Raw genomic sequence first — 22,723 nt, forward strand, 5'->3', positions numbered from 1 at the left:
AGATGTACCGCAAAGCGATACACAATATGACCGCCGCTCAGTCCTGCAAATTCTCTCCGCAAATATCAATCACGCTTGTGTTTCCATCGCCTACTCCATCCCTACTGCAACTTTTATGTATGTAAATGAGTGTGTGCATGTGTGCGCTTGCTTTTGTGTATGAGTGCTTCTCTGTCTAGTGTGAGTGTGTGTCTGCTTGTGTGTGTGTGTTTAATGTGTCTCTGAGTATATGTTCACTGTGTTCTCTGCCGTCACTGTCACTCCAATATCAGATAACACACACACACACACTCACATGCGCGCGTGTGCACACACACACACACACACACACAAACACACATACACACTCACACACACACACTCGCACACACACACACACACACACACACACACACACACACAAACACACACACACAGGCACACCCAGAGAGAGAGAGAGAGAAAGAGAGAACACACACAGAATACACACAGATAACACAGACACAGAGAGAGAGAGAGAGAGAGAGAGAGAGAGAGAGAGAGAGAGAGAGAGAGAGAGAGAAAGAAAGAGAACACACACAGAACATGCACATACACACATATACACACATGCAAACACACAGATGGGCACACAGAAACGCACCCACACACTATAGTACATCACACACACACTCACTTCTCAGCTCCGGTGGTCTCACAAAATGTACTCAAAGATGTGTGTGTGCATGTGTGTGTGTGTGTGTGTGTGTGTGTGTGTAGGTGTGTGTGTGTGTGTGTGTAAGGGTGTATGTGTGCATGCGTGTGGGCGTGTTTGTGCATGTGTTTGTATAATGTTTTATGTACATGTGTGTATGTAGTGGTGCGTGTGTGTGTAGGTATGCGTGTGTGTGTGTGTATTTATGTGTGTGTGTGTGTGTGTGTGTGTTCCTGCATGTTTGTTGCACCCAGAGCAACCATTCTCTTTTAAAACATATTTGGAAACTAGTTGATTAAAGGTTTCTAATGGTGTCACTTATATGTTTCTAGGACAAAAACTAGCAGAGATTGAGATGTTTGGAACAGTTTTTGAAATCCCCAGGGGGGGATTTAGACTCCAGATAATACCACCATCTACTGGCCGATGGGTATACAGTCCTGAATGTACACATAAATCCATTTATTTTATAGCCCCCCATGGATGAAATTCCACAAAACTTGGCATACTCCCAGAGGGTGTCAGGTTAATCATACACATGAAATTTGGTGCAGTTCATAACATCTCATCTGAAGATAGGGGCAATTAAAGCAATATTACATTGCATTTTCAATTTTTACGATGGAGGGGCAAATCACAAATGACTGGTTATAAGCTAAGTTGATGCAAGCTCTAGAGAACAACATACCATAAACATTTTGTCATCCTCGGTGCCACGGTTCAGGTAGTTATGTAGGAAAAACTGTCATTTTTGGGCTTCGGGCGGGGGCAGCGCGGGGGTGGAGTGACCCCCGGGGACGAAACGAAAATTTTCCATAGAACTCTACTGGGGCTACATGCCCACCAAGTTTCATGCGCTCCGGTGTTACGGTGTCCCGGGAATCGTTGACGAAAAATGACGGGAAAAAAGAATAAAAAAAAAAAAAAAAAAAAACTTTGACAACAACTATATGACCGCTTCGCTAGCTATGCTAGCGGCGGTCATAATAAATGGTTTAAATGGATGGAGAGAAAGTTGGGTGGGAGACAATGTAATAAATGCTGGTTACCATGGTGGTTCCTAGGTTGTTGCTAGGGTAATTGAGATTGTTAGGTGTTGCTAAGACACATATGGTGGTTGCTAGGTTGGCGTGGTTTAATAAGTGATAGGCAGATAGTTTAACTCATTGAGTGCCAACTTAAGCAATAAGCCCCGAGAGGCCGTGCGTTATACTGTATAATCGAACAGCTAAGGGGCGTTGTTAGGCACGACGCGAAGCGGAGCTGTTCGATTATACAGTATAACGCACGGACTCGAGTGGCTTATTGCTTTTCTAAAACGGTTACAACATCGATCTAGCAAGATTTCATGAAACAAAGGCACAGCAACGAAAAAGTAACGATGTATTCATAGATAATCATTCTTCCGCCAAGAAATATATTCCCTCCATATGAATGGTCGCCAAGCAACAACAAGACGCAGCCACTGCTAGTTTTGTGCTAGCGCATTACTATAGAACGAAATGCGGTCAAGGTGTGTGTTTATCGTCCTATATACAACGGCATCGAACGCGATTCAGCCAATCATAATCAAGGACCGGAACTATCCGTTTTAGAAAACGTAATATTGCGTTTTTAGCTCCCATGCGTAGAGTGCCAAAAACGCAATATTGCATTTTTTCGCTTCCTTTTTAAAAACAATTACGAAACTAGACACTCTAATTCACCTTGATTTTTGAAAGTCTGCCATGAGGAGAACTGAAGTAGATGACGATCGAAAACCCATGAAATCTCACAATCCGGACATTTTATCTGGACATTATGTAAGGGATAATCAACGACGCGCTGTGCGTTTCTAGGAAAATAATGCACGTTCGCAGTGGTAATAAGGACCCGACGCCGCAGGCGGAGGGGACTTTACACTTCGATAAGTGCATTATTTTCCTAGAAATGCACTGCGCGGAGTTGATTATCCTGCTTATACCACTGCTACTATCACTTTCGTTTATATTGCCGCTGTCTTAGATACAACGTTGCTGTTTTTACCGTTACATTCACATTGGTGAATTAATATTCAAGTGTAATAAGCCCAAAAAAAGGGACTACTTCATAGCCGTGCGGTATATAGAACAATAATGCACGTTCCAAATAGCGCATCACAATCGGACATTTGACCAAGCAGTGGTATAAATCACAACGCGGCATTTGATTGATATTGCCACATGAATTGTATCAAATCAGGCACGTCAAGTCAATACAAGGTCATTTTGTAATTTTGTGGGTTCGTCACAAGGTGGCAGTCTCAACAATGGGATAGTCTATCCAGTGTTAGTTATAGATCAGTGGGACCGAGCGTTGAGGATTGTGGAGAGAGTTTGCGGTAGAAACAGCAAAGGTTCTCTGTGATAATCACCAACATGGTTGATGTTCCCAGTAGGCTGAATGGGGCTGAAATACGAATAGGAAATTCTCTGGAGCAGAATGGTATCAACAACCCCAGGTAAAAATGGTCTCTCAATTTCTTGATCAATGTATGACACAGATTGTACAGTACATTGCAACCAACGTCTCTAAATGTAATACTGTCCTTGTTATTGTCATCTGAAGAGATACTGTGTGTGTATGTGTGTGACAGACGGCAGCAGGAAAGGTTCCGGTGGTAGATATATGGACATATGAATTCAGACAGCACAACAAAAAAAAAAAAGGCCCTTCCATAAAAAGTCTGTGAACATTGCGGAAATGTATGGCTGTCTAGCGGCTTATATCTTCGTTTCTAGAAGACAAACAGGGATTTTGATGAAAACCAGCCACTGTTTAGCTTGGGATTTCTCAGAAATGGAGACAAGTAGAAATAAACGGGTTTCACCCACTGAGAGCTCAGAGTCTCACCTTTCAAATGAGCTATAGCAGGGGTGGCCAACCAGTCTAGCATGAAGAGCCAAAAAAAAATCCACAAAAGTCAAAAGAGCCGCACAACAAAAAAGGCGTCCATACTACAACAGCACAACATTAGGCCTACAGTTATAGCTCCTTTGTTTTTCATTTTGTAAGACACTTGGCAGATGCTCAATGATCATTGATAAATGATCATTGGAAAATGAAAAAAGATCAGACACACATCAAATCCCCCCTCACTGAATGACTTATAGGCATGAGCAATGCTCCAACACATGATAATGCAATGTCAAGTGTTCAGTTAACTTTTAAAAAGAAAATAAACAAAAAGAAAACGAGTGACTGACGTCTATAGCCATTACCAGCCTACTTGCAAAAGTATGTAGGAAATGTTCAGGTTTGAAGCTTTATGAATCCGTGGCATACCAAGTACCAAACTAATGTGTAGGCTAGAAACATATCACCTCCGCAAATGAGGTTATGTTTTCATCGGGTTTGTCTGTTTGTTTGCAAGATGTTAAGCGGAGGCGCGAGATGTTAAGCAGGATGCGCGAGGCGTAGTTTTGCGATCTCAGAGTGCTTTTGTTTGGATTACTTTGACATATTTAACCAGAGGGGTTATGTTACAAAACGATAAATGGTCCTTTTCAATGGCACGTGTTCCTTCTACTTACGATTAGCTTCAGGGTATTCCTGATTGCAACAGTAGCATTAAACCTGGCTGAAGAATAAACACGTCTGCTTCGTTTTGGCCAATTCCTATCCATATCATGACGGTACAATTATTGTTAACTATTAATAATTACTTTTGGCAATAGGCTACTATCAAATTCTGAAATATTTTTTTATTTACCGGAAATAAAGGCTATTTCAAAAGGAAAACGTTTAGGTCCGAGGAGAAGTGAGAACATCAGTTGAGCAGCCGTGAGCCGCACGAGAGGAGGCAAAGAGCCGCATGTGGCTCGCGAGCCGCGGGTTGGCCACCGCTGAGCTATAGTATGTGTCCATAACTATAACATAGAACACACTGTGACTCTACAAAAATAGTCAAAAATGATCTAGGCACTCTGGGACATAGCTTCCAAAAACAGTGCGGCATTCAAAGAGTTAATAGATATAGTTTAAGGGATGTGTAGAGGTAGACAGGATGTTGATAAGACAGATAGTTTAATGAATGTTGATTGACAAATAGTTTAATGGATGTGTATAGGTAGATCAATGTTGATAGGTAGTTTGCAGTTCGTTTTCATCTAGTTTGCAGTTTGTTTCCATATTTGCTTGTGTTGTGCATATTTGCAGCGTTTTCTGAGTTTGAAAGTGTTTTCAGAGTTTGCAGGGTTTTTTTTCTGAGGTTGCAGATGTTTTTGAATACGCATGTGTTGTGAACCTTCTCGGCTGCCGTAAGAAATACTGTGATAAAAAGACAATTAAAGTTTGTCATTGTTTACCTTGAGGGAGTGCCAGAACTGTGAATCCTGACACATGAAGAGCGATAATCAAGAAAAGTGTCTCCATTCTAGGAAGGAGAAGTTACATTTTAGCATTAATCACTTATATGCACATTATTACAAGCTAGTCTAAAATGTTAAAAATGCTAAAACGTACACACATTGCCCTTCATAACATCATCTTTACTAAACAAAAAAGTAAAATGCCAGCATGCTTTCCACTCCTCTGCCATGGAGTGCTTTGTACATTATAATTGTAAGTTCTCTGTAGATTCTCACCACACAGACATGGTGGAAACACTCTCCCTCTTACCTTGACATGGTGTGTTTCTTTTTTCATAAACACGTACTTGAATCTGTCTGAAGAAGTGACATGTATCTCATAGCTTAGAGGCTATCTCGCCATATATATAGCCACTGGTCACAACAGGCTTTTCATTAACTTAGGAATTACCCTATCAAAGTCTTATCAACAAAGCTCACCAATGCTTATCAAGCTTGACAATCAAAAACAAGAAACATGTTCAGCAATAACAATATCTCAGGTCTGAGTTCATGAGGACCTCATCAACCATTGAGGGTAACAAGGGAGGGCAATAAGGAAACAACTTTCTAGCAGTTGTTTAAATACACACACACACACACACACACACACACACACACACACACACACACACACACACACACACACACACACACACACACACACACACACACACACACACACACACACACACACACACACACACACACACACACACACACACACACACACACACACACACACACACCAGGCAAAGATATGGTAGGACGGAGGTGGAGGTGTTGTTTTGGCAGAAAAGCAGAGAAGTGTCTCACAGCTGAGCAACAGAGGGGTATTTCACAAAACCTAGATAAGGGATTAAGCCGGGATTTTTTGGTTATCCTGGATGAACTTACCCTTGACTCGGTTTCACAAAAGAGATGCTACATAAATTGCCATGGGAATTTATTCTCTGAAGCTAGCCTGCTCCCGACCAGGCTAACAGCCAAGATAAGTTAATTCTAATGGTAATTACATTATCTGATTGGTTCAGCTAGCTGTCATTCAAATCAGACCTGCATGCGATTTTTGAAAGAGCTGTATTCCATTTTTTGCTACTTGCATTTACTCGCAAAACACAACAATGTCTGCCCAATACCATTTAGATATCATTTAAATTATGGTGGCCTTATAATTAATTACACAATCGTTGTTTGCATCTTTTTTTAACTGACGTTTGATGAATAGCCTACTGTAGTAGTTGATTGGAAGTGGAGGGGACATATTTCGAAGGTGTTTTCAACTAATTTGGTTTAAAGACAGAATAAAGATATATATAGTCATACTTTGTGCATCTTTGCGGAGGCAAGCGCTTTCTTAATGACGTTGCGTGCCGAGACAAGGAAGCTCTCACACGTGGGTGCATACGTAAATTTGCATTCAGTTGGTCTGACACACCTACTCCCGCTATGTAACAGAAATAATCATGATTCCCCATCCAAAAAAGTAAAACTTTACCTCGTTGTTGTCTATATCAAAAGCGGTTGTTAACTTTGTGTGCAAGACGCTATTTTTTGCGTCTTTTTTATTCCAACCGTGAGTTATTTGGGGGAGAAACGAGAACGCGCACACATCCCGAATAACTTACACCTGGCTTGACATAGACGCTCCTGTTCATCCTGGATTGGCGTTAGTGAAACGAGTTTAGCAAGGATGACTAGAGAACGCTATGTCAAACCTGGCTTTATCGATTATCTTGGATGTCTTAATTCTGCTTTTGTGAAATACCCCTCAGGTGTCTCTGCTTGTGTGTTTTATTTTTGTTTTCATTTGTAACACCATCTTAAAATTCATTCCACTTAAACAGGGTTTTGCAATGAAAAAAAATATAATACAATGGCAATACGATTGCATTATAGAAAATGAAAAATACAGGTATAGTCATTATTTAGCAGCAGAATTCAACATAAACATTGTTTTATATAGATAGGCTACCATTTACATAATATCCTGACAGGTGTAGACCAGCCTAATCTGAAGAGACATTAACTCAATAAATCAAAGTGTTGTCCAAAACAATTAACAGTTAACAGATTTTCCATCCTGTGTGCGGTTTTGTTAAACATATTTTCTGTATAGCGCTCTTATATAGTAGTACGGTAATAGTGTTGGCCATATATGGTGTTACCTGTTATATGTGGGGTATTACGGTTCTCATACCTGCGTGTATGCCATGCTGTTTCAGTGTGTGTGTGAATGTAACTGATGAAGGTGACGGATGAACAGAGCCGTACTTTATGTGAAAGTTCATTTTAATAAATAACATTGAATAGACACTCCGCTTAATCTTCTCCACGTATAGTTAACACTGCGCAACAGTCAATTAACTTAACAGGTTATGGGCCCAGGGCCGAAGATAAGCGAGTGTGAAACAGTTTAACGCGACGTATTACGCGATAGCTAGCAAGCCAGCTAAAGAAGCAGGAAAATTGGCGGAGTCGGAAGATGGCTATCCGAGCAACAGGAGTCCCAGCACCGCAACTTTTATTCGACGGGTCTGAAGAGAAATATGACCTTTGGGAAACGAGGTTCTTAAGCTGCCTTCACATTCTGAAGTTGAAGGAGACCATTCTACATGAACCTGCCCAGGCGAGTGATGAGGACACACGAAAAAATGCTGACTGCTATGCCGAGCTGGTAAGGCTAATAGACGATAAAAGCCTGTCGCTAATCAGGCACGAAGCCGCTGATAATGGCAGGAAAGCCTTGGGTATTAGTGATGCGCGGGTGGGCTTTTTTTAAAACCCGCCCCAACCCGACTTTTCAGGAGATCCAAACCGCCCCGCCCAATCCGCAAAAATATGTTCGAATTGTGACCCAAATCCGACCCGACCCGCGGAAAGGAAAAAACGCATTTAACGTCTTTCCTAGCCTAATTAGCCCACATGAGGACAACAGCGGGTTACAATGATCGGTCATTTTGACAATCTGCGCTCCTCCACACCATTCATAATCTGCAGCCTAGACATAGCTAGTGTTAAATCTCATCTTCATAACAAGTTGCCATTCATATTTCCCCTTGCAACTTCATAGGCTAGCCTACTTTTGCGTTTAACACTGCCAAGCATTTAACAAGCACAGCTGTTTATTCGTGTAGCCTATGACAGAAGCGAGGTGTTCTCGCATTGTGCACAACCTTCGATATCCCAGATCATTAGGCTCCATGTCCATAAAGTAGCGAATGCGCGATTGACTTTTTCAGTCAGTCACGCATGGCGCAATTGGGTGCTGAATTTAGGAGAAATTATGTTTTGCGCTCGACCACACCTCCTGTATTGCAGGCGCATCGCCATCGCATATGTCGGAAGTTAACAAGTGAGAAATGTGCATTTTTACTTTTTTGACCCGACCCACCCGCAATATTTAGAAAAAACTATTAGGCCTACCCAAATCCGCCCGACCCGCGGGTAAACCCGCGGATATCCGCGGGTAATGGGCTGAACCGCGCATCACTATTGGGTATACTTAAAGAACATTATTCAGGTAAAAGTAAGCCACGGATTATAAATATGTACACGTCATTAACAAAGCTACGAATGGCAGAAAACAAGACTGTTACAGACTTTTTGATAAGGGCAGAGAACATCATTATAGCATTGAGAGATGCAGGAGAAACTATGAGCGATGGACTAATCGTAGCCATGATGCTAGGCGGGTTACCGGACTCGTTCAAGCCGTTAGCAGTGCATGTAACGCAGAATGAGGATAACGTTACGTTTGCAGACTTAAAAAGAAGACTGCGGGTCTATGAAGAATCGGAGAAAATGAAAATGACCGAACCGAATACAGATAACGTGATGAAAACGAATGCACGACAGGGCGGAGGCCACAGCAAGCCACAAGGCAACAGAAAAGAAGAAGATGCCAACTTGACTTGTTATAAATGTGAAATAAAAGGACACAGGGCAAGAAACTGTTACAAGAAAGTGTGGTGCAATTACTGTAGGAACAATACGCATGCCGAATCACTGTGTAAGAAAAAGGGGGGACAAGATGGCGCCAGAAAAGTAGCTGAGGAACAAGATGGTGATGGTGATCACTTCTTCATGGCGAAATATGTGAAAAGTGAAAGACCACCACTCAACGTGACAAAGAAAGGCATTATGGTGGACGCGGGAGCAACTTCCCACATTGTGAACGACATCAACAAGTTCAAGAACTTCGACAGCTCGTTCCAGCCGGAGACCCACTGTGTGGAATTAGCTGATGGAAGCAAGTGCAGTGGAATGGCTCAACAGAGAGGAACGGCGGTGATCCACCTACTAGACAACGCTGGACGACAGCACACAGCGCAGCTACGAGATACACTCTACATGCCATCATACCCACACAACATCTTCTCAGTGGCAAGAGCAACAAATGGAGGAGCTACAATCACCTTCAAGAAGGGGGACAGTCGCATGGTCACCAAGGATGGTAGCAGGTTTGACATTCATGAGACTGGGAATTTGTATTACTTGCCAACTGTCGAACAAGATGTTGATCAGTGTAATGTATGTCATGATCTACAGACATGGCACCAAATATTGGGTCATTGTAATTTTGAGGATGTAAAACGGTTGCAAGGTGTTGTTAGGGCATGGAGATTAAGGGAGGTACTGGGTTGGATCAGTCGTGTGATGTGTGCACTCAAGGAAAGTTCACTCAGACAAGAAACAGGGAGCCAGATAGGAAAGCAAAGAAGCCCCTAGAACTAGTCCATACTGATTTAGCCGGGCCTATGCCCACACCAAGCAAAGAAGGACACAGATATGCGCAGTCCTTCACAGATGACTATTCAGGTACTATATTTGTGTACTTTCTTAAGTCCAAGAGCAATACGGTGCAGGCCACAGAAAGATTCTTAGCAGACATAGCGCCTTATGGAGAAATCAAGTGTATCCGTTCAGATAACGGCACTGAGTTTACAAGTCGAGACTTTCAGGCAATGTTAACTAAGAATAGGATTAGACATGAGACGTCTGCTCCTTACTCACCCCACCAAAATGGCACTGCAGAAAGAGGTTGGAGAACACTCTGTGATATGAGCAGATGCCTACTGATAGAAAGCGAGTTGCCTGATGAGCTATGGAACTACGCTATGCAGACATCAGCTTATGTGAGAAACAGGTGCTACAGTAGACGCACAGAGAAAACGCCCTACGAGCTATTCACAGGCAAGATACCAAACATATCCAAATTACAGAAATTCGGATCAGTGTGTTTTGCTTACAAGCAAGAGAAAAGCAAATTGGACTCTAGATGTGAGCAAGGTGTTTTCATAGGTTACGATAGAAACAGCCCAGCCTATCTAGTATACTATCCAGACACAGAGAGGATTCAAAAGCATAGACTGGTGAAATTCACCACTAAAACAACCAAGGAAAGGGAAACACAAACATCAGAGTCACACTTAGAACATGGGGATGTACACACAAGGGTTGACAACAGGGAAGAGTGTTGTTGATGAAAATGTGGAAAATGTACCAGGTCAAGGTGATCAAAGTGGTGTTACTGAGACCTCACCTGAAAAGACTGAGCACACACAGCCAGGTGAAGGCACAGAGACTGTGACCAAAAGATACCCACCGAGAAATAGAAAGAAACCAGCTCATCTACAGGATTTTGAGACTGAGGACAAGGAGGACAAACTGCACACATGCGTGGACTCTTGTTACAGAGCGGTGTGTGATATACCTCAAACTTACCAGGACGCCATTGTATCAACCAAAGCGAGGCAGTGGACAAATGCCATGAAAGAGGAGATGCGATCTCTGGAGGAGAATGAAACCTTCAGCCTTACTCAGTTGCCACCAGGCAAACAGACAGTGGGGGGCAGATGGGTTTTTGCGCTTAAAACAGAAATTGATGGGTCTGACAAATACAAGGCGAGATTCGTAGCAAAAGGCTACAGTCAGAAACAAGGCACTGATTATGACGAGACTTTCTCACCCACAGCTGATATGACAAGTGTGAGAGTGGTCATGCAAAAGGCAGTGCAGGATGATCTAGTCTTACACCAGATGGACGTTAAGACAGCGTATTTGCATGCCCCAATTGACTGTGAAATTTATATGGAGCAACCCGAGAATGAGAAAATGTCAAAATGTTATGAGAAAAGGTCAAAATCAGGTGAAGAACTTGTGTGCAAGTTAAACAAATCTCAAGTTAAACAAGTTAAACAAATCTCTCTATGGTCTTAAACAGTCAGGGAGGAATTGGAATGCTATGTTGCATACATGTTTAGTTGAGAATGATTTTGTACAGAACCCAGCCGATACCTGTGTGTATACAAGAGAAAAACACAATGAGAAGGTTATCTTGATAATTTGGGTTGATGATCTGATCATAGCAGCTAATAATGTGTATGTTCTGGGAAATGTAAAGAGGATGCTCACTGAAAGGTTCAAAATGAAAGACATGGGAAAGCTGAGACATTTCTTGGGGATAGATTTTGAACAAGCAGATGGTGTAGTCAAAATGTCACAGGAGAGATATGTGAGAAAGATTCTAGATAGATTTGAAATGCAGGATTGCAAGTCTAGAGAAACGCCATGTGAACCAAAACTTGAATACACAGAGGATGCTGAGAAAATGGAAGAGCCAAGAAAGTATAGGGAGGCAGTAGGTAGTTTCATTTACTTGTCCACATGTACTCGACCGGACATAAGTTTTGTGGTCAGTAAACTCTCTCAACACTTTACTGAGCCAACAGTAGAACACTGGAACACAGTAAAACATGTGTTCAGGTATCTCAAAGGTACAACAGATCAGGGATTATACTTCAGGAGAAATGACACAGAAAAACTAGGTCTAAGGGTCTACTGTGATGCTGACTGGGCATCAGATTCAGCGGATAGAAGAAGTACATCAGGGTATTGTGTCAGTCTAAATGAGGGAAGCTCTTTGATATCCTGGAAAACAAGAAAACAACCAACAGTAGCGTTATCTACTTGTGAGGCTGAATACATGTCCTTAGCATCAGCCATACAGGAATGTATCTACTTAGAACAACTGCTCAGGGGTATAGATAATTACCAATATGCACAGACTAAGGTGTATGAAGACAATCAAGGTGCCATAGCACTAGCCAGAAATCCAGTTAACAGACAACGCTGCAAACACATCGATATTAAGTATCATTTTGTCAGGGAGAATGTGAATAATGGAAAGTTCATTTTGGAATACTGTCCTACTGATCAAATGATTGCTGACATTCTGACAAAGCCAGCTAGTAAGCTGAAGTTGAAAAGGTTTGCAGGAGACATGTTTGGCACTTAGGAGTGCAAAGAGTGTTTTGTTACTTTGAGATTATGAGGAAGCCTCATTCTGTTATTTTGTTTTCATACAGTCTAATGAGATAAGAGCGAGTGGGGGTGTTAAACATATTTTCTGTATAGCGCTCTTATATAGTAGTACGGTAATAGTGTTGGCCATATATGGTGTTACCTGTTATATGTGGGGTATTACGGTTCTCATACCTGCGTGTATGCCATGCTGTTTCAGTGTGTGTGTGAATGTAACTGATGAAGGTGACGGATGAACAGAGCCGTACTTTATGTGAAAGTTCATTTTAATAAATAACATTGAATAGACACTCCGCTTAATCTTCTCCACGTATAGTTAACACTCCGCAACAGTCAATTAACTTAACAGGTTTCACTGCACTTTAGTGCTGGGGCCTCATTTATAAAACTTTCTTACGCACAGATTTGATCTAAGACCGTGCGTACGCTCAAATCCATGCCAACGCTCAGATTTATAAAGACCGTCTTTGACGTGGAAAAGTGCTTATCTCCACGTCAGGTTCCAACCTGACGTACGACCATTTCCTTGTGGTAGTGCCAGGGTACTGCAAGTAATCTGAGGTCCAAATGCGATGAATTCTCAAAATTCCAAGAAGACCAACGATCTCATGTAGTCAGTGGCGTAACTATAGTAGGTGCAGCCGGTGCAGTCGCACCAGGGCCCGTGACCTCCCAGGGCCCGTCGCTAACCCTGCCTTTTTTTTTTTCTTTTAGAACTTCACCATTAAGAATCAAACTATCAAATAGAAACGGCTAAATCAAATTTACCATCTTTCATTGTCGTCATACTGTTTCGCCAGCTTATCTTTCTTTCTACTGAGATACAGCAAGGATATCTGGGTAACTACAGTAGTCTTAGCGATTTGTTGCGGTTTTTTTGAATGGATAGTGCGGCTGCACATTTCAGTCATCGTTCAGTCATCGAGCGGCTGCAAGAAGCGGCAGGAGCGTAAAGAGCAAGGGGAAGGGTGGCCAAACTACTACTAACATCTATTTTTCAACTTACCAAGATGCTGGTGGTAGAATATTTACGACAGTGTAACATCCACATTCGGGGAAGTGTGTAGATAATTGCTCTCATGTTTCTGACATTGCGTGTGACTGTGACAACAGCTGAGCGATCTTTTTCCAAACTCAAACTTATTAAGACTTACTGTACCTGAGGATCAGCATGGGGAACTAGAGGCTCAGTGGGTTAGCTATCCTGTCCATTGAAAATACGAGAGCCAGAGCATTAAATATTGGGAACATCGTTGACGATTTTGCACAACCAAAGGTCTCACGGCCTTATTCATGCATATTGGGGATTGTATGCATATTAATGATTTTTATTTGGTTTCTGCACGGTTAAATAAGTTAGGCTAAATTAAGTTTCGTTACTGCGCAGTGCGAGTTTATAAGCAAGCAATCTACGCTTACAGTTTCAGCAGAGGGTTGAAAAAGTTTCAGCGCATTGGGTGTTCCCATAATTCCATGCGAGTTGATGTTAATGCAGTAGGCTAATATTAGATTACACTGGCCTGCAGACTATTAATAAAGTATTTTTTTTATGTTTTCAGAATGGATCATGTAGTCGTGTGATTTTTATTTTAAATTGTATCTGCAACTACTAAACTACTTCGGTGCCTCAGGTCCTTTGCATAGTCACCCTTAATGTGTATTGCATGTATCAGAGTTAATACTTTCTGGGCTACTCCACACGTTTATCCAAACGTAAGGGCCCGGATAGTTATCTCGCACCAGGGCCCGCACCTGGCTTGTTACGCCACTGCATGTAGTTCTCTACCATATGCATGATCAATATCAGCAGAAGTTGTAAGTAGTAAGTATAGAAGTTGAAGTTTTAACTAATTCTTAAAGGTTGGAAAAGGAAAGTGAAAAAATCCTATAATATTGTAGTGGAGGCTAAAAGTGGAGGCTAAAAGTAAGTAAACGCAGTTTATTCACCCCAGGCATTTCAAAAATAGAGTTTATCAACCTCTCCAAAGACGTATTCACCTATTTCAACTTTTAACATTGAAAAAGCACACTGTATTATCTGCATTCACAATATGAACACTCATCAACACGAACCATTTAATCCACCAATCTTGAATTTCCCATTGGGGATCAATAAAGTATCTATCTATCTATCTATCTATCTATCTATCTATCTATTTTATAAACACTTGATAATATCCTCTACCATAATCAAACATATTCTGAATGCGTTATGAAACGGCGCATTACCGTCATCACAGAATTCATGGGTTACCCACTTCTTATTTTACTACTACACCCGTGCCATGCCTAAGCTATATCTTATCTATTTCATAGCATTCAAAAAAGCAGGCAGGCCATAGAGTCATCTATATATTTAATGTTCCCATCGATATTGACCATAAAGTGTCCATTTACGCTTGTTTAGAAGAGGGAAATATGACTTGCGTTCATGATATTCCAAGCTCCACAACAGAAAGATAATATTATAATGTAGGCTATATGGACAGGTATTTTTCAGCATCTTTACATCGCAAATAGACATAATCTATAGATAGATAGATAGATAGATAGATAGATAGATAGATAGATAGATATTTTATTGATCCCCAAGGGGAAATTCAAGAATTTGGTGTTAACATTCCATTCTCACGGTAATTGCATTGTTGCCTTTATCAAACGCACGCACAGGCGCATTACCGTGATCACAGAATTCATGGGTTATATAAAAATATATAATTTATATAAAACTATATATATAGTTATATATTATATATATATATTTATATAGTTTATATAAAAATATATAAAGGTAAATAGACATAATCAATCCTCTGAAAAGCAGAGTTTTGCATCTTCATAATTGCGGCCGAGTTGCTATGAGTTATAGTGTGGGTACTTGATCTGCATGGGTTACTAGATCTGCATGCGTCTGATTGCATAGCCTGTGTCTGATGGCAGTGCCCAAGACCAGATGGCAATACGTGGATAATAACAATTAGGATAATGCAGGCTAAAATATAAAAATATATAAAGGTAGGCCTAAAGGTCACTGGACATTCTTGAAAGTAAACAGTCGCTGACATCGATATTGCTTGAATCCCGACGCGCAGAATGAATGAAGAATGACCGGTGAACTACTTAGACTATTCGCTATACAGTAAAAACATAGCCTATCCATAAACGTTCGGTCTACATGACATACAGTATCTCGCTTATAATGTAGTCCGCCGTAGGCTACATGGGCAGTATCTAACCCTGGGTCATATTGGAAACGCCATACTGTACCATAACGTATAGGCCTAAATTAGTATGATGTACTGTAGGTATTTCCGTCATAAGGTAGCCTACTATGTTCTATTACCATAGTAAACCTACTACATTTGCCACACATTGCCTATTACATTACTGCAAGCAGAAGGAATAAAAGCAAGCAGAGGACAATGGACACGGATGCATATTTCTTTCCAGAAAGCGCTGCTTGGAAAATTATAATTAATTATTCGAACTAACAGCGCATACACATAGGTTAACATCAGATGGCATAGGCTAGGCCTTTACAGTTTTCAATATATGTATTTTAGGTACAACTCAGCCATTGATTGCATTAAAGCCTATGCTAATGATATTGATGAGGGGGCGTGTACAAGGCGGAGACCTAAAATCACCCGGCTGCGCACAAATTCACGTTCATTTGCGATTTATAATGGCCACATCTGCAAGAGTGGCGTACGCACGTTTTTTTGTGCGTACGTTCGTTTCTCTGAATCACACGTACGATCATATCAGAAATGATCTAAGATCAAATGAACGATGGTTTCTACGCGATACTTTTATAAATGAGGCCCCTGGACTTTAGTCCAGTGGTGATCCGTACACCTCCACTTCACAGAGTGTTAGATACTCTGCACGTCCAGGAATCACCACGGTAACATAGCGTCCCTCCATCCCATGACACTCAAAGGTCTCGGAGAACCCAGCAGGAATGGAGGAGATCACTACACACCTGGAAAAAAATCAGGAATTGCACACTAATACAGGGTCCATGTGTATGTGTCTACACTAAACCATTATTTCAGTATGTATATTCCAAATCGTTTGTCACACACAGTATCTCTTCAGAAGTAAATAAAAAGGACAGTATTACATTTAGAGACTTTGCAATGTACAATCAGTGTCATATACAGTACATTGATCAAGAAATTGAGACCATTTTTACCTGGGGTTGTTGATACCATTCTGCTCCAGAGAATTTCCTATTCGTATTTCAGCCCCATTTAGCCTACTGGGGGCTTCAACCATGTTGGTGATTACCACAGAGAAGACTTTATGATTTTGAAGCAAATCCACTCTCCACCAAGGGTTGAGATGACCTTCTGTGTGAGTACAGGAACCATGATCATACACGCCGTCACGATTCCCATCGATGGCATTGTATGCAAAGCCATTTGCATGAAGGTCTGACTGTGTTGCTTTCCCTTTTAAAGCCACATTCTCACCTGCATGGAAACATTGAAATACTAAATGAGCTACTACCAAATGTATCATGCTGTGAATGGAGTGTTGGACAATGATGAAGATCTGTATCTTCTCATCATCATGTATGAACACCTGTTCATATACCAACACACTAACAGATCAAGACAAAACACAGCCATACTAACACAACTGTCACATCCTGACCCCATAGGATGCTTGACAGACTCCAACCTATCTCAAATAAGGAGCATTTATCATCACCTATATCACTTGAAAAAACAAAAATGTGTGTGTGTGTGTATTTTGTCACATTCTTTATTTACAAGGACTATACTTACCATTTGGAGCTGGATATCCATACACCTCAACCTCACAAAGTGTCAAAAGCTTGTTGGTTCCAGGCAGAAAAACATTAAGATAGCGTCCCTGTATGCCATTATTCCATGAAGCTGAGAGATCTGCCAGCTGGGATGGAGGATATGACCCCAGCCCTGACAGTAAAGAGTTATAGTGCGTTATGTACAGTATGTGCTGGATGTCTCATATTCACCATCATTATATGTAACAGAAACATTTCACCATTTCTATGAGTGATTGATTGACAGATTAATTTATTCATTGACTGTTTCATTCAATTGAACATTTGATATATGTTGTACGGTATGTGCATAAGGGACAAGGGTTTACAGTATATACCTAAAACAAACGCACACAAAAAAACCCTTTAAAAACATTTCTCACACATTCATCTAACAACCACCTACAGTAGCATCATAGAGTGGTATCAGGGGAAGGAAGTTGAAAAGTAAACAATATTCATAATCTCAACAGCTTTTCAAAACTCCCTGTCACCTTTAATAATTTCACAGTGCCATGTGGATACTCACAGTGGATTGCTATTGCCATTGTCCAGCAGGGAGTTGCCAATATGAATCTGAGCTCCATTGAGTCTCTCAGAGTAGGCGTCTCCTCTGTTGGTGATGATGACGGAGGTGATGATGTACGAGTTCAAAAGATCAACCCTCCACCAGGGATTTGTTGATATATCGGTGGCGGTGCAGGATCCACGAAAAAAATGTGGGTCACGATTTCCATCTATGGCATTGTGGGCATCACTGTACTGTCCCCATGGGTTATCTACAAGGCCTGATTGTGTGGCTTTTCCGTACAGTGCCAAATTTTTTGCTGTTAACAAAAACATTTGTTTTATATTCACATGTGTATGACTTAAAGAGACCCTATGCAACTTTTTCATAGTCATAAAATCACTTAGAAATCGTTGTTTTGCTTGACTGACCAGTTTTATCGAAAACAGTAATATTTCCTCCCGCCCCCAGTGTCCCTATCTGCTATTGCAACCTTGCAGTTTGTTCAGGAGACGATCGTTCCCTGTTTACATCTGGAAGGCTGAGACGCATAAAGAACAAGAAGAACCACACTTGCAATTTATATATTTATATGTAGCCTATTATGTATAAATATACACGCTAAAGCTGTCGGGGAAGCTCTGCAGAGAAATATGCAAGCATAAAACGAGTGAAAATGAAAAACGAAACCGAAACTTAAGATGAAATCACCAATCCTGCATAGTTTCTCTTTAAATGAGGAAAGTCAGCATGCCACAGTTTAAAACACTTTCATGAGCTCCCTGCAACACATGCACAGTGTGACCATACAGCCAAACCTACACACATGAAAGGCACCTGTACACATGAATCTTGCTGTGCTTGTAGCCCCAGTAGGCTGATAAAGCCAATAGGAACTCTGGACCCAAGGGCCACCCTCCCCCTTCACTCTGGGCGTCAAGAGGGTGCACATGTCACATGTACCTACCTTAACGTTTACATACTGTACATAGTGTGAGTGTGTGTGTGTGTGTGTGTGTGTGTGTGTGTGTGTGTGTATACTTTGAAGCCATTTTTCTCAGTTCAAGTGTTCACGTACTGTAGTCACTGCACTTTTGCCTTTGTAGGGCAGTACTGATAAATGATAAAACAATGACTTGTTTGTCGTTATGAGAAATACTGTGATAATAGACAATCAAAGTGTGTCCTTCTTTACCTTGAGGTAGTGCCAGAACTGTCAATCCTGACACATGAAGAGTGATAATCAAGAAAAGTGTCTCCATTCTAGGAGGGAGAAGATGTTTTAGCTGTATCACTTGAGAAATATGCACATTATAACAAGTTAGTCTAAAATAGTTATTGTCATTCATAACATTATCTTTACCAAACAAAAAGTGAAATGTCATCACGCTTTCCACTCCTCTGCTATGGAGTGCTTTGTACATTATAACTGTAAGTTCTCTGTAGATGCTCACTACACAGACATGGTGGAAACACTCTCCCTCTTACCTTGACATGGTGTGCTTCTTATTTCATCTGTAAAATGTTTCACTGTGAATTTACAGTAAATTGCTGGCTAATAATTGCATGACTTTCACAGTAATTTACCGGTACTATCTCACAGTAAATTACTGTGAATTTCATGTTTTACTGTAAAAGTCATGCAACTCAGTAGCCAGCCATTTGCTGTGAATTTACAGTATCATGTTGTGTATAATCACAATACCATACTGTATATTTTCATTTTTACTGTAAAAGTCATGCAATTTATTAGCCAGCAATTTGCTGTGAATTTACAGTGAAAGATATTGTACATTTGAACATTTGATTTGTGATTTACCTGACCTATACCAACATGTTTTGGATCTGGTCAATAAAAGCAACAACAAAGAAAATACCATTTGAACTTTTAATGAACACTTTTCAATGAAAATCATTGAGCAGGCCATACAAACATTATAATATGAAGACATAGGATTGAACAAAAAAATATTGTACAGGCCTGAGACGGTGCAGCATAACCTTGTCTGATTTGACACGGAATGAGTCAGGGGGTAAATAGTGCAGTGTGTAAGTGCAGTATGGCAAGTCCATGTAATGTAGTATGTGTGCTCAGGATGCGAATGGCATGAGGAAAGAAACTCCTCCTCAGTCTTCTGTTTTAGCCAAGTGGGATCAGACGTCTGCGTTACCTCAATGGTTTAAATAGTCCATGGTCAGAGTGTTAAAAATGTTGGCCCCCTGTCCGTCCTCTTCTGGTCCTGCAGGGGTAGGGTGGTGCTCTGATGGTACCTTCGGCAGTAAATCAAGTATCTGTAAAAGAGTACAATAGGCCCTGTCCATGAATATAACTAATACAAACTACTCAAACTAGTAATCTTTTGTGACAAATAAAAAAAAATACCCACATTAGCAACCTATAGTCAGATGCAATAGTTACAGTATAAGTAATGCAGATGTCGGGTGCTTTTCTTTTGATAGGAAGGATATTTCAAAGTGACCCCACAGTTCTGAGCAATAGTATATCTGTGTGATATCATACCTAAGTGCAACACTGTCTCCAGCAGCTCCAGCCTTTGTACGTACACCACCTTTCTGATGCCTTACATCGATCGTCCCCCATCTGACTTGCAATAGCAGCCTTTGGCTCCACACTGAGATTGTGACATGGCACCTAAAAAATAAAACAGCAATTGTCATACACCTTGTCATTGTTGAGCAAGATTTTTAAAAAATGAAGCATTAAAAAATAAGTAAGACAAGTCAATGAAATGTACAAACAGATATTATAATTACCTTGTGAAGGCACCCTTGTCACCACCACCATCACCATCTACTGTATGTTAATTCCTGGTATCAGTTTATTTGTGAGGGCTCTGTCAATAAAAGATAGGATTTAACTTAAGTATGCATTCTATACAATACACTTGAAATAATGAATATGCTCAGTTTGGCAGATATTCACAACACTTTACATTACCACCAACACAATGGTAAACATGGATATTTCAAGAGTATAGTATTTTAAGTAGCTGCATTCATTCACAGTAGAGCACTCACAATGGTACCAATAAATACATTCAAAACACGTTAACACTTACGCCAGGGAAGCAGCTATGGCTTCTAGACGTCATCAATTAGCAAGTAGTGCAATCAGGACAGACCGACTTTACCCGGGATGGTTGATGGAGCCCACTACACAATCATGACAACAAACAGACAAGGAAGAGAGGGGATAAACGTACAAATAAATGCACACATCATAATGCTATATGTAATTCTGTACAATTTTTGTATGTGAATGTGTGCAGGGCCGGACCTACATTATTCTGGGCTGTCTTCGTATGGAAGTGGCACAAATTTGGAATTTTCGAGAATGCGCTCAGTGTTCCCAGGGCAACAGTCCTCACAATGCAATGTCTGTAAACAGAAGGAACAGAGGGAGACTAAGATTAATAAGTTGCAAAACACACAGAAGATAAAAAGATCATCACTGAAGCACTACTACACTCATATGCATTTTAGATAAACACATAGTTCGGCGCAGATTAGGTACTATATCAAACAAGGGGTAAATAAGGGCTATGAAATGAAGAACATGAAGCCAAACACTACCCTTCACAACCTAAAGTGCATCATACCCCCATTCACATCCTTGACACGTCTGTTAATGACAATGGCCATACTAAACTGCAGTTTAGTTAAGGTTAAGGTGGGAGATAAATTACTACATTCATTAGTTTTACTGGTCCTTTGTATCGGCACTACTGTATATCAAATTTAAATTAAGTTATCTACCTAAGCCTATGTCCCATGACAATTCTTAAGTCACGTTAGTTAGGAAAGTAACGTTAACAACTCTCATCTGTGTCTGCAATGTTAACTTAATGTTAGCCTGCATGGCTACAATCAGCCACTTTAAAGATAGCTAACGTAAATGTTACTTGCGCCTGATATTTCATTCAAACTTAAAACTACATTCACAACGACATCTTACACAGACGTGTTGTTGGATATGATATTAACTACCATTCCAGATATTGCACATAATCGTGAAGTTAGCTTTTGAAAAAGCTAACTCTGCAAATGTTAGCGATTCTTAGCTCGCTAGCTAATGGCTAGCCAGCCACTTCTTAATTTTTAAATTAAATTCCCGTTTCTAAATAGCATACAAAAGCACTGTACTTCTTACCTTGGATATGATGGCAGAGTTTGTACAGTTTACACATGCAGAAAAGTGATTATTGAAGTCACTGGTGGACGGCTGAGTTGAAAATTCAGTTGAGGGTGGCAGGTGCGGGTGGGAGGGGTGAACGTTAGAAATCGCCCCACAATGCTGTGCGGTTCAAGTGCAATTCAAATTTCACAACAAGGTGCTGTAATGTGATAGAGCTACTGTGATTTTACAGTAAATGTTTGAGTACAGTAATTTACTGTGAAATAATACTGTAAGGTATTGTGAAATCACAGTAATATTTAACACTTGCATCTGTCTGAAGAAGTGACATGTATCTAATAGCTAAGAAGCTTCCTCACCATATATCCACTGGTCACAACAGGTTTTTCATTAACTTAGAAGCTTATCAATATCTTATCAACAATGCTTATTAAAGCGACACCATGGAAGTTTTGCTCTCGGGGTCCCCCTACAGTTGGGAAAAGGTAATTTCTTCTACTTATATCGTAAAATCTGTCACGGTTACACCAGAAGCAGTTAGACATGACTCAGTCATAAGGTAGTTAGCCTAAAATATTATTTCTGTCTAATCGTGTTTGAACTACGTAACAACCACCAAACATCAACACTTTCTAGAAACAGTTGGTTAGGTCGTTGTTTGAACAAAAGTTGCTTCGTACCATGGTGCTTTAGTAAATGTGCAGCTACTGTAACTTTTGTAGAAACGGACCCCTGGGCTGGGCATTATCCCACTGGGCATACGGCAGGAAGTACAGTGGGTAAGCGATTAATCGGTCAAGTGGACAGTCCTGCTATAATTGGATCCCTGCTTGCAGTTTTGTGTTATGTTTGTATTTTATTTTATGGTTTCACAGGG

General features: G+C 40.7%; 1 protein-coding gene and 1 long non-coding RNA gene across 2 annotated transcripts; both read right to left on the minus strand.

The window, feature by feature from the left end:
* Positions 1 to 16,200: 16,200 nt before the first annotated feature.
* LOC134083434 (fucolectin-6-like) lies at positions 16,201 to 19,186 on the minus strand. The gene is given in 7 exon segments (XM_062539758.1): positions 16,201 to 16,351; positions 16,565 to 16,844; positions 17,163 to 17,269; positions 17,271 to 17,315; positions 17,712 to 18,009; positions 18,886 to 18,953; positions 19,179 to 19,186. Coding segments are annotated over 7 exon segments (957 nt in total).
* A 709-nt stretch (positions 19,187 to 19,895) lies between these two features.
* LOC134083119 (uncharacterized) lies at positions 19,896 to 21,887 on the minus strand. Its single transcript, XR_009939704.1, has 6 exons — positions 21,862 to 21,887; positions 20,993 to 21,089; positions 20,771 to 20,864; positions 20,466 to 20,545; positions 20,212 to 20,343; positions 19,896 to 19,982 (listed from the first exon to the last, which is right to left on the minus strand). It is a non-coding gene; the product is annotated as an uncharacterized LOC134083119 (long non-coding RNA).
* Between the last annotated feature and the right edge of the window lie 836 nt (positions 21,888 to 22,723).

The sequence above is a fragment of the Sardina pilchardus genome, chromosome 6, assembly GCF_963854185.1.
Source record: "Sardina pilchardus chromosome 6, fSarPil1.1, whole genome shotgun sequence".
NCBI classification, from domain to species: Eukaryota; Metazoa; Chordata; class Actinopteri; order Clupeiformes; family Clupeidae; genus Sardina; species Sardina pilchardus.